Source organism: Doryrhamphus excisus, chromosome 4, assembly GCF_030265055.1.
Source record: "Doryrhamphus excisus isolate RoL2022-K1 chromosome 4, RoL_Dexc_1.0, whole genome shotgun sequence".
Taxonomy (NCBI): Eukaryota; Metazoa; Chordata; class Actinopteri; order Syngnathiformes; family Syngnathidae; genus Doryrhamphus; species Doryrhamphus excisus.
Genome location: NC_080469.1, coordinates 23,873,987 through 23,886,001, shown reverse-complemented (window position 1 = coordinate 23,886,001; position 12,015 = coordinate 23,873,987). Strand labels below are relative to the sequence as shown.

The window sequence follows — 12,015 nt, the reverse complement described above, 5'->3', positions numbered from 1 at the left end:
AAATACATTGATTTTTTACAGATGAAATTTTCTCACAAAATTCCTTGACAATGAAAATAATGAATAAACATTTTTTCTAAAAATATTACATTTTTCAATTTTTTTTTTGTGATACAATTATGTTTTTTCTGTAAATACCAATTTTTTCTTTAAAACAATACAATCAAAAGAAATATTTTTCTTTTTTTTTCAATTTTTTTTCATGAAATAGACATTTTATAAATCAAAATGTTAAATAAAAAAGTTTTTTTAATTGAAAATTGAAATAATTTTTAATGCATTCATGAAGAATAGTAACATAATAATTTTTTTTTTTTCAAAAACCTGATTTTTGGGGGGAAATTTTACAACCTTTCTTGGAAAATCAACAAAAAATTATAATTTCACAGGTATATACAGTACATCAAAATTGAGTATTTTTGTTCATGATTGACTATTTTTGTAAAAGCGGTTAGGTATAAATTCCAATCTAATCAAATCCAATATGAAACCTGTGCAACTTTTTTGTGTTAATGTGCAAAAATTGACGTGTCACAAACATATATGACACACATTTCCTCAATGTGACACTAATATGATGTATATTTTGTATCCTTGATACAAAGCACCAATCAGGAAGGAAGGAAGTGACCACGTCAGCCGTGTCCCGTGAGGGCTGAGCAAGCCTCCCAGCAGGCTTTGCAGCACCTCCAGTTATTGCAAGTTGCCCATGGAAACAGCTACTTGTCACTCAAATATTAAAAAAAAAAAAAAGAGAAAAGAGCTAAAAGCAGCGAGTGACGCTTGGCGAGGAAAATAGGTCATTATGACCGTGACGTCACGCCACGGGAGAGTTCCTTTCTGCTTCCAGGTTCATCTACTCCATGACAAAAAAATGCTGTGGTTGTCATGGTTACAGCACAGACAGCCCCTCATGTGGAACTACTGAAATAAAAACACACCCAACTCTCTTCTTATATTTATATCACCTCATACTTAGGTATGTGATAAAATAAAATAAAATAAAATAAAATAAAATAAAATAAAATAAAATAAAATAAAATAAAATAAAATAAAATAAAATAAAATAAAATAAAATAAAATAAAATGAAATGAAATGAAATGAAATGAAATGAAATGAAATAAAATAAAATAAAATAAAATAAAATAAAATAAAATAAAATAGGAAAGCAGGAAGTGAACAAATGTAACAGTTACTGATTGTAAACGTACCAGATGGAGGGGTAGGATTTAATAAGCTTTGCTTCTTCCTACTCCTTTTGGACATGTGGAACTGGGAACTGATTATGAGATGCATTCAATTGTAATCTGATGCATGTTCAAATGAAATAAATAAACCATATATTTTTAAAAAAAAAATTTAATTTATTTTTCAAAGCTATGCGTCCAACTTTTAAAGTTGTTCTCTCACATGTATTTTGTTTTAAATCTGAAAAATATTTGTCTCTCATTTTTGTTTGTTTTTAAAAAGTGTAAAAACTAATCCTATGGATGTTTGGAAAAAAATTCTCCTCAAAAATACACTTTTTCCTAAAAACTATATTGATTTTTTCCTCAATTATATGCAACTTTTGGTAACGTACTAATATTTTTACAGAATGACAAACAGCTTTTCTGTCCCCATCTGGAACCCAAAATGCAGAGACACGTTGGTGTAACAAAAAGATGTTTATTAAACAAAGGGGTACAAGGGGTAATGACAAAAACAAGGCAAAAGTAGAAACCAAAAAACTACAGTTAGGCAGAGTCCAAAAGTTTTTTTTTTGTGGTTTCAAAAATTTTTTTAAGTGATTTTTAAACGAGACGTTCCCTCTCAAAATAAATAATTCTTCACCTCCAAAACATGCTCTTTTTTTCCAAAAATTTACAACTTTTTACAGAAATACACAACCTTTCCAAGATGAAAAAACATCAGATTTTTATTTTATTCATAACCAGTTCTGATAAAATGTAAAAAAAATGTCTAACTTTTTCAAAATGTGGCTTTTTATGGAATATTTATATATATTTAAAAAAAAAAGATGCAATTTTTGTGTCCAAAAAAGTGATTCCAAAGAAAATGTGACTTTCTTTCTAATGAAAATTAAACTATAGAAAGTCTAATACCCAACTTTAACTTTTGTCCTTTAAAATATACCTTTTTTAATAAAAAATTGTTTTGTGAAAAACAAAACAAATTGCCCTAATCATAAATACATGTTTATTTTCTACAAAAATATATGCAATGTTTTTTTTTTGGTTTTTTTTTTACATATATTTGTTTTTCTTCCAAAACGTCAAACGTTTTCTAACAAATATGCAAAATTTGCATTCTAAACGTGAACTTCTTTTTTGTGAAAATAGCTAGCCTTTAAACTTGAAAATAAAGAGTTTATTCCAGAGGAATTATCATTAAAAAATATATTTTTATTTGATTTTACTGTGTTGTGCCTCGTGGAGTATCTGAAAGTCAACGCCTGCCCTCTAGTGGTCAGATTGCGTCAACACACCCTCATCTTCTACGCTCACAGACAAGCTGGCAAATAAATTACATGAAATATATCATATTTTATATTATATTTGTAATGTTTATTTTATTATATTTTTATGGTATACGTTTATATATTATTTAAAATAATTTAAAAATATAATTGATCATATATATATTACATCTGTGATATATTTTGCTATAATTAAATATTACAATCAAATCCTTATGAAAAATGATTTATTATAATTGTGATAATATAATAATAAAATATATTATTTAGCTAAAATACATAATTAAGTATTTTTTAGTTCTAGCAATGGAATCATTAGGACTATATACTAATTATTAACAGCATTAGTAAATTATGAATAACTGATGAAATAAAAAGTTTAAAAGGCGGCCCCGGCGGGCGAAACCGGCAGCACGCCGCGGGGGTACGACAGGCCGTGGACGGGCGTGCAGCGGCGTCCCAAGCTGTCCTCTTTGCCCAGATGGCGCAGGTGGAAGAGCAGGGTGAGCTTCCGGGTCATCCTCCTGAGCGCCAACATGGCGGCCAGGATCTGGGCCAGCAGGAAAGTCAAGTATAGGCTGTGCACGGCCCGCTCCAGAGGCAGGATGAGGATCTTCTCGTCCGTCAGGAAGAAAAGAATCACCGGGAGCTGGAACAGGAACGTCAGGAGCCAGAAGGCCGACAGTTCCGGCACCTGAGGACGGGACGGGCGGCGCTTGAACGCAACACGCACACACAAGCGGATGGGAGAAGAAATACCTTCTCTTTCAGGTTGCCAACGTAGCCCAGGTAGAGTCTGAGCGCTTCAATGAGCGTCAGGAGGACCACCCCGGTGATGAGGAGACCCTGATAGTACGCCGGGAGGAAGTCGAACTGCAAAATAAACCAGCTTTCCTCATCTGCTGCTACTTTTACACGCCATTAAAACATGCGTTTTCCTACTTGGAATATGGACAACTTTATCAAATACTATTTGCTCTGATTTTTATTTTTAAGATTTTTTTATCATCAAAAATACACAAGTTTTCCTCTTAGATTTGTAGATGTTTTTTCCTCAAAAATTTGTTTTTTTCCGGAAAAAAATACACTTAAAAATTTACTTACTTTGCTTTTTGGTCCAAATATAATTTTTTATTTAAAAAAAACCTACATTATTTTTCAAAAATATGTATTTTTCTTTCTCTATAAATGGACACTACATTTTTACATGCTTTTTCTTTCTCAAAATCATTTTTTTCTTTAAAAAAAAAAAAGTTCTCTCAAAGTTGAGTGGAGATTTTTCCTCCACTTTGCTCTCAATAAATATACTTTTAAAAAAAAGAATATATATAAAAAAAAAATATATATATATATATATATATATATATATATATATATATATATATATATATATATATATATATATATATATATATATATATGTGTGTGTGTTTGACTTAAAGTCTTTACCTTTTTCTTAAGATCTACTTCTTAAGACTTCAATCTTCAAAATACACTTTTCTTTCTCAAAAAACATTTTTTCATAGAGATATGCAACATTTTAAGTTTTTTTTAAACTAAGGAAGAAATAAAAAGCTTTTAATTTTTTTTTAATTCATAAAATTTTGAGTGCTTTTTGTTTCTTTTTTGACATTTTTATTTATTTTTTTTGACATTTTTATTTATAACCATTTATAAATATAATATATATATAGATTTATTTCTCTATTTTTCCCCTCGTCTAAATCTAAAAAAACTTTTATTGAATTTCCGTGGTTTTTTTTTTCCTCTCTCTCAAATTTTAGTGACTTTTTAAAAAAAAATATATATATATTTTATCTTGGGTTCCAGACTAGTTTGTAGTTCTTGACAAATATAACCTTTTTCCTCCCAAAAGCTGAACAAATATGGTCATTTTTTTATTAGACATGTTCCCTCAAATACACTTTTTCACATCTTTTACTTTAAGCAACATGAACTTTTGTATCCAAAATAAAATCTCCAAATGAGACCTTCTTTGTCTTGAAAATAAAATAGTGGAAAATGTTTTTTCCCTGAAATATTTTTTTCCAATCCATATTACATCTCACAATTTAAAAAAAAAATCTAGAAAATGTGTTGGGATTTTTTCTTTATAAGTTTTCCCTCAAAGTTTTCCTAATTTTTTGTGGAATCTGTTTTTTCCAGATTTTCTTTTCTTTTGAAATGTATTTTTTTTGCAGTAAATGATACTTTTTACCTCAAAAAGCTAAAAAAGTATTTCAATTTTTTTTTCTTTTTTAAACATCTTTGTAAAATTCCCAATCTTTCCTTCCAAACAGTACAGTATGGTACCTTCAACTGCAGCATGCAGACGGAGGAGAACCACCAGCAGGGGAAATAAAACATGCTGAAGTAGAGCAACATCTGCAGAGGAAGGTGAGACACCAGCTCGTTCACCACTGCAACACACACACACACACACACACACACATAAATACACAATTTATTTTCTAAAATATACTACTTATTTTTATTTTTCCCTCTAAAATATGGAGCTTTTTCATGAGTAATTACTTTCTTGTCCCAAAAAAAACGATATTTTGTCTTGAATAAGAACAATATTTGTCCCACAAAATCCACATCATTTCCCCCCAAAATATATATTTTATGAAAATATGCTATTATATTCCGATAAAAAATATTATACCCTTTTTCCCAAAAATATAATTTGCAAATAAAGTTATATATTTTTTTTTTTACTATTCAGGGAAGGCTTTTTTGCCAAATACTTTTTGTGTGGGTTTTCTCCGGGTACTCCGGTTTCCTCCCACATTCCAAAAACATGCTAGGTTAATTAGCGACTCCAAATTGTCCATAGGTATGAATGTGAGTGTGAATGGTTGTTTGTCTATATGTGCCCTGTGATTGGCTGGCCACCAGTCCAGGGTGTACCCTGTACCTCTTGCCCCAAGACAGCTGGGATAGGCACCAGAAAAGAAAAAAAAATTTATTAGAAAATAAATGAATGAATGAAAATGAAGGGAAAAAAGAAGAAAAAAGGGGGGAAAAAAGAAAATGAATGAATAAAAGTTATATATTTTTGATATATTTTTTGATCTTACAATTTTTTTTTTAAATTAAAAACTAATAAAATAATCTAAAAAATATATATTTTTAAATGTGGAGCTATTTTTTTCATATAAGAGTATTTTCCTCCTAAAAAAATGTACAATTTCCCTCCAAAAAACACATCAGTTTTTTTCAAGAAATATGTATATTTTGTTCTATGAAAAAATATATACTTTATATATACTTAAAAGTGTCAACACTACAGCATATTTAAAAAAATGTAGTATTTCTGGAAGAAAAAAATTCATCTTCTGTCCCCCAAAGTTCCGACTTTTCCCTAAAAATATTTCAATAATATATTTATGATATATATCATGTTACTTGTAACTTCCTTTTTGACTAAAGCTACCTTCTTCCCCTTAAATATACAACAACATATTATATGCAGTATTATATGCAGTACTATTACAGTATTATGGTGTGAAGGAGTCATCCTACCGGAATGTTCCTCCTGGTCTTTGCTGTCTGCTGTCCTGTTGTTGGTGAGCACCGACGTTCCCACGTAGGCGAGGCCAACGCGTACGTTTTCTGGAAGGGGCGAGTAGAAGACGGGCATGGTGGAAGAAGACGCATACGACGAAGAGGATGAAGATGACGAAGAGGACGAAGACTAGCAGGCTGCTAATCAGATTAGCCAGCAGGAGGCGGATTGAGGATTAAAGTCACAAAGACAAGAACGTTGGTTTTCTCCCAAAGTTTATTCAGTTTTGGATCTCTGCAGACTGCGTCCCGGTCCAGCGAGTCTTCAGAACGGGACCGGGTCCTCTTTAGGGGCCTTGAGGTCTCGTTCGTCACAGATGCTGGAAGCTCGGGACGCGGCTGCAAGGTCTCATTCCGAGTCAAAGCTCGTCCCGGGGGGCGCGCAGGGGGAAGTGCTGGAACTCCTCCGGGATCTGGTCCCCCTTCTGGGCCCGCTTGTAGAAGCCCAGTGAGTCCAGCAGGCGGCTCATCTCGTCCGCCGTCATGTCCTTCACGGGAACCGTCTGACGCACATGAATGCAACATTCTCATTCAGATGTTCCACTAACTCACTCAACGATGTTCTTCTTCTTGAAAGTGGAAGTCACCTTGACCACTTGGTCCTGGTCGTTATAGAAAATCAGGCTGGGGTTGATCTCCTCTGAGGAATCGTACTCCAGGTTGTGACTTAACGCGGAAACGGGAGAGGTCAAGGAAACCAAAGGCAAACAAGGTCTTACTTTGCAAGAAGGTACACAAAAATACGTTAGCTAGCCAGGAGCTCATGGAGTACCAAGGACTAAGGCACATACGTTTAGAGTGGTTACTGAGAAACTAATGACGAACTAATAAGTAGAGTAGTTACTGAGGAGCGAGGGCACATCAATTTAGAGTAGTTATTGAGGAAATAATAAAACACTAATGACCAAGGAGCTCGGGCACACACATTTAGAGTAGTTATTGAGGACCTAATTGGCAGAGTAGTTACTGAGAAGCTAACGCACATCAATTCAGAGTAGTTATTGATGACGTAATTATTAACAAGCAGTTACTCAGAGCTAAGGCACCTACATTTAGAGTGGTTACTGAGGAACTAATGAGGAGTTACTGAAGAACTCAGGCACATACATTTAGAGTGGTTACTGAGGAACTAATGAAGAATCAATAATGGACTAATGAGTAGTTAATGAGCTAAGGCACATCAATTTAGAGTAGTTATTGAGGAAATGATAAAGAACTAATTAGGAGAGTAATTACAGAGGAGCTACGCCACACACATTTAGAGTAGTTGAGGAAATAATAAAACACTAATGACCGAGGAGCTAGGGCACACATTTAGAGTAGTTATTGAGGACCTAATCGGTAGAGTAGTTACTGAGAAGCTAAGGCACATCAATGTAGAGTACTTATTGATGACCTAATGAGTAACTAACGAGCAGTTACTCAGAGCTAAGGCACCTACATTTAGAGTGGTTATTGAGGAGCTAATGAGGAGTTACTGAAGAACTAAGGCACATACATTTAGAGTGGTTACTGAGTAACTAATGAAGAATCAATAATGGACTAATGAGTAGTTACTGAGCTAAGGCACATCAATTTAGAGTAGTTATTGAGGAAATAATAAAGAACTAATTAGGAGAGTAGTTGTTGAGGAAATAATAATATTAATACACTAATTAGGCGAGTAATGACCAAGGAGCTCGGGCACACACATTTAGAGTAGTTATTGAGGAACTAATCAGTAGAGTGGTTACTGAAAAGCTAACACACATCAATTTAGAGTAGTTATTTATGACCTAATGATTAACGAGTAGTTACTCAGAGCTAAGGCACCTACATTTAGAGTGGTTACTGAGGAACTAATGACGAACTAATGAGGAGTTACTGAAGAACTAAGGCACATACATTTAGAGTAGTTACTGAGGAACTAATGAAGAATCAATAATGGACTAATGAGTAGTTACTGAGCTAAGGCACATCAATTTAGAGTAGTTATTGAGGAATCAATAAAGAACTAATTAGGAGAGTAATTACAGAGGAGCTACGCCACACACATTTAGAGTAGTTGTTGAGGAAATAATAATATTAATACACTAATTAGGCAAGTAATGACCGAGGAGCTAAGGCACATCAATTTAGAGTAGTTATTGAGGAAATAATAATAATAAACTAATGACCAAGGAGCTAGGGCACACACATTTAGAGTAGTTATTGAGGACCTAATCGGTAGAGTAGTTACTGAGAAGCTAACGCACATCAATTTAGAGTAGTTATTGATGACCTAATGATTGACAAGCAGTTACTCAGAGCTAAGGCACCTACATTTAGAGTGGTTACTGAGGAACTAATGAAGAACTAATAATGGACTAATGAGTAGTTACTGAGGATCTAATGAAGAACCAATAATGGACTAATGAGTAGTTACTGAGGAACTAATGAAGAACCAATAATGGACTAATGAGTAGTTACTGAGGAACTAATGAAGAATTAATAACAGACTAATGAGTAGTTACTAAGGAACTAATGAAGAACTAACAATGGATGAATGAGTAGTTACTGGTCTAAGGCACATCAATTTAGAGTAGTTATTGATGAAATAATAAAGAACTAATTAGGAGAGTAATTATAGAGGAGCTACGCCACACACATTTAGAGTAGTTATTGAGGAACTAATCTGTAGAGTAGTGACTGAGAAGCAAAGGCACATCAATTTAGAGTACTTATTGATGACCTAATGAGTAACTAATGAGCAGTTACTCAGAGCTAAGGCACCTACATTTAGAGTGGTTACTGAGGAACTAATGACGAACTAATGAGTAGTTACTGAAGAACTAAGGCACATAGATTTAGAGTAGTTACTGAGGAACTAATGAAGAACTAATAACGGACTAATGAGTAGTTACTGAGGAACTAAGGCACATACATTTAGAGTGGTTCCTGAGGAACTAATGAAGAACTAATAATGGACTAATGAGTAGTTACTGAGGAACTAAGGCACATACATTTAGAGTGGTTCCTGAGGAACTAATGAAGAACTACTCTACAGACTGAACCAGGATAATACAAGCATAGGAGGGAATGTATTCAAGAGTCAAATAGCATGAAGAGTACTATAAATGTGTACTTGTTGGTAGGTCTGCATTCAAATGAAAGCCCCTGTGTCTCCATACTTTTGACAGATACAGTACACACAATGAATATACTGTAGTAAAGCCGTCATAATCCATGTACTACTTTGTATCCTGATACTATTTCCATTCCTACTTCATGAAAGGATACTATAAAGCCCAGCGTTCCATGAGAAAGCCATGGAGCTCCGGCATTTTCTTGATACCTCATCCAACCACGCTAGGGGCCTGCAAACAGGAAGTGATTATGCTACGATTCCATGTCGGGATTCCACGTTGGGATTCAACGTCCAACCAAACTCACCAGAAGTTTTCCTCTCGCGATGATGATCTTCTCATCCGTTTCGTTGTTTTCTACCGCTGCTGCTGCTGCGACCACCAGGGCGACCACCAACAGGACCCTCATGTCTCCCAGCGTTCCTGATCAACAATGATCCACATGGAAGACGGCCACCTGGAAAAGTCCCATACAGGATGATACCACCCATCATCACGAGGGGTGTTTGATTTGCTTTCTTCTGTTCACTTCTACAACATCATTACTTTTCCGACTTATTACTTTTCACAAATAAGTACACATGTAAAAAAATCTATCTAAGTATGCTTATGAAATAAAAATAAATTCATAAACAAAATCTCAAAAAATGCCCACATTTATGCCCTGAAATACTTTTTTCCACCAAAATATATTTTTTAAAAATTCAGATAATATACAGGTACATATTTGTTTTCAGCTTCTTTTTTTGCGGAAAATGTACCAATTTCTTGAAAATATGGAAAAAAAATTTTTACAATTCTAAACCAATTTTTTTATTATAAAAAGTACAATAGTACAGTGAAATCATTCTCAAATAACTAAAGACATATGTTTGCAAAAAATACAAAAGTATAAATACAAAATAAAACATATGCCAACCTTTGCCCCCAAAATGCACCAAAAAAAAAATCAAATTTTACATTTTTCAAAAGTACAATTTGTTTTGTGTGAGAAAAATGAAACTCACTCTTTAATAATGTCGATTTTTTTTCTCCAAAATATGCCAATTTCTTGAAAGTATGACACTGAGTATGACAGATTCTATGTTAAAAAAAAACAAAACAAAAAGATATTAAAACATATTTTTCAAAAATATACAATTTTCATGTTGAAAACCGATTTTTAGGCACCCCTAAGAGCGTGATGGAATGGTTTCATCCACGTTTGACGGCATCATGGGTGACATGTGTTTTCTTATCTTCTTTTCCCAGGTGAGTGAGCAGCATATGGTCCATACTGTTTATCATTCCCATTTTTTAAGAAACATTATTAGCATGCAATGAATCAAAGTATAAGGTACGATGTCGGAGATCAAGAACGATTTTGTCCAATTTCCTCCCGGATGACACAGCTTCTCCCTCAATGTCTAAGAGAAAGTCCAACCGCACGACAAAACAAAGAAAAGTTACTATTGATTCGCCTGGGGAACTGAGGGGGTATAGCTCAGTGGTAGAGCATTTGACTGCAGATCAAGAGGTCTCCGGTTCAAATCCGGATGCCCCCTGATGACAAAATTCTTTCTCATTTTCTTCATTCATTCATTTTTCAAATTCATTTTATATAATAAATTGTAATAAATATAATAATAATAATAATAATAATAATAATAATAATAATAATAATAATAATAATAATAATAATAATAATAATAATAATAATAATAATAATAATAATAATAATAATAATAATAATAATAATAATAAAACGGCAAATAATAAAAACTTAAGAAACCACATATAGTTGGTGGATAGACAAATTATTTTTTTTCAGATTAAAATGAACAAAGCATTATTAGAGCCCTGTAGACATGACAAAACACGACTATAGTCACATTTATACTCTTTTTATTTACAACATATTGCGCAACTGCAGGGTCTTGAGACACATGCTAACTCGCAAACTAGAGAGCTAGCGACCTAAACGGTAGCCTTCGAGTTATTTCCTTTAAACTTAAAAAAGCCCAAAAACTTACCACTTCCACACGGATAGGGAGGATAACTATTATTTAACCTTTAACATGAACATTAATCAAACGTAATAATTTTTTCTGGGTACATGATACCATACAGCATCCATATCAAACTTGCGGGGGCCTCAAAGTAGTGTCCTGCGGGCCACATTTGGCCCCCGGGCCGCATGTTTGAGACCCCTGGTAAAAGAGTATGAGTAACAGTATGCGTGGCTCAGACACCCTTGAGAATAGCAACAACTTTGGTTTGATTCCATAAGGGTATGGGAAAGTTACAGTATAGAAAATGGAAGAAATGACACACACGAAAAAAAACACATATTCAAATATAAAGTTAGACATTTTTTTTAATTCCTTTTGAAATGCTTTCGGGGCTAATTAAACTACTAAGAAGCTGGTCTTCCAGGGGGAGTTTTTTGGCTTAAACCCAAATTCTTGGACATCAACGCCCCCCCCTACTGTATTTTTATTTTTATTTTTATTTTTATTTTTATTTTTATTTTTATTTTTATTTTTATTTTTATTTTTATTTTTATTTTTATTTTTATTTTTATTTTTATTTTTATTTTTATTTTTATTTTTATTTTTATTTTTATTTTTATTTTTATTTTTATTTTTATTTTTATTTTTATTTTTATTTTTATTTTTATTTTTATTTATTAAATGTACTTCTTCCCTGAGATCATATTTCTCCTCTCTTGTAGAGAAGTATTGGATGACATTTTTTAGCTAATTGGTTATTTTTAGCCTTATGCATTATTTTAGCTGTTTGAAGATGAACTATATCAGCAAGTTGAAGTATTTGTGATTTTAGAAATAAGGAGTTAGTATGTTCTCTGTATAGGCGGCATT

General features: G+C 32.9%; 2 protein-coding genes and 1 non-coding gene across 3 annotated transcripts; 1 reads left to right on the top strand and 2 right to left on the bottom strand.

Moving 5' to 3' along the window:
* Nucleotides 1-1,688: 1,688 nt before the first annotated feature.
* Nucleotides 1,689-6,140, bottom strand: zgc:112294 (transmembrane protein 17A). Its single transcript, XM_058070717.1, has 4 exons — nt 6,009-6,140; nt 4,794-4,900; nt 3,240-3,353; nt 1,689-3,174 (listed from the first exon to the last, which is right to left on the bottom strand). Exons 1-4 carry the CDS (start codon nt 6,124-6,126, stop codon nt 2,860-2,862), a joined length of 654 nt encoding a protein of 217 aa, XP_057926700.1. The 5' UTR covers nt 6,127-6,140; the 3' UTR covers nt 1,689-2,859.
* A 130-nt stretch (nt 6,141-6,270) lies between these two features.
* Nucleotides 6,271-9,576, bottom strand: selenoe (selenoprotein e). The gene is made up of 4 exons (XM_058070724.1): nt 9,462-9,576; nt 9,309-9,385; nt 6,638-6,716; nt 6,271-6,553 (listed from the first exon to the last, which is right to left on the bottom strand). Exons 1-4 carry the CDS (start codon nt 9,561-9,563, stop codon nt 6,410-6,412), a joined length of 402 nt encoding a protein of 133 aa, XP_057926707.1. The 5' UTR covers nt 9,564-9,576; the 3' UTR covers nt 6,271-6,409.
* A 1,050-nt stretch (nt 9,577-10,626) lies between these two features.
* trnac-gca (transfer RNA cysteine (anticodon GCA)) lies at nt 10,627-10,698 on the top strand. The gene has a single exon. It is a non-coding gene; the product is annotated as a tRNA-Cys (tRNA).
* The last annotated feature ends 1,317 nt before the right edge of the window (nt 10,699-12,015 follow it).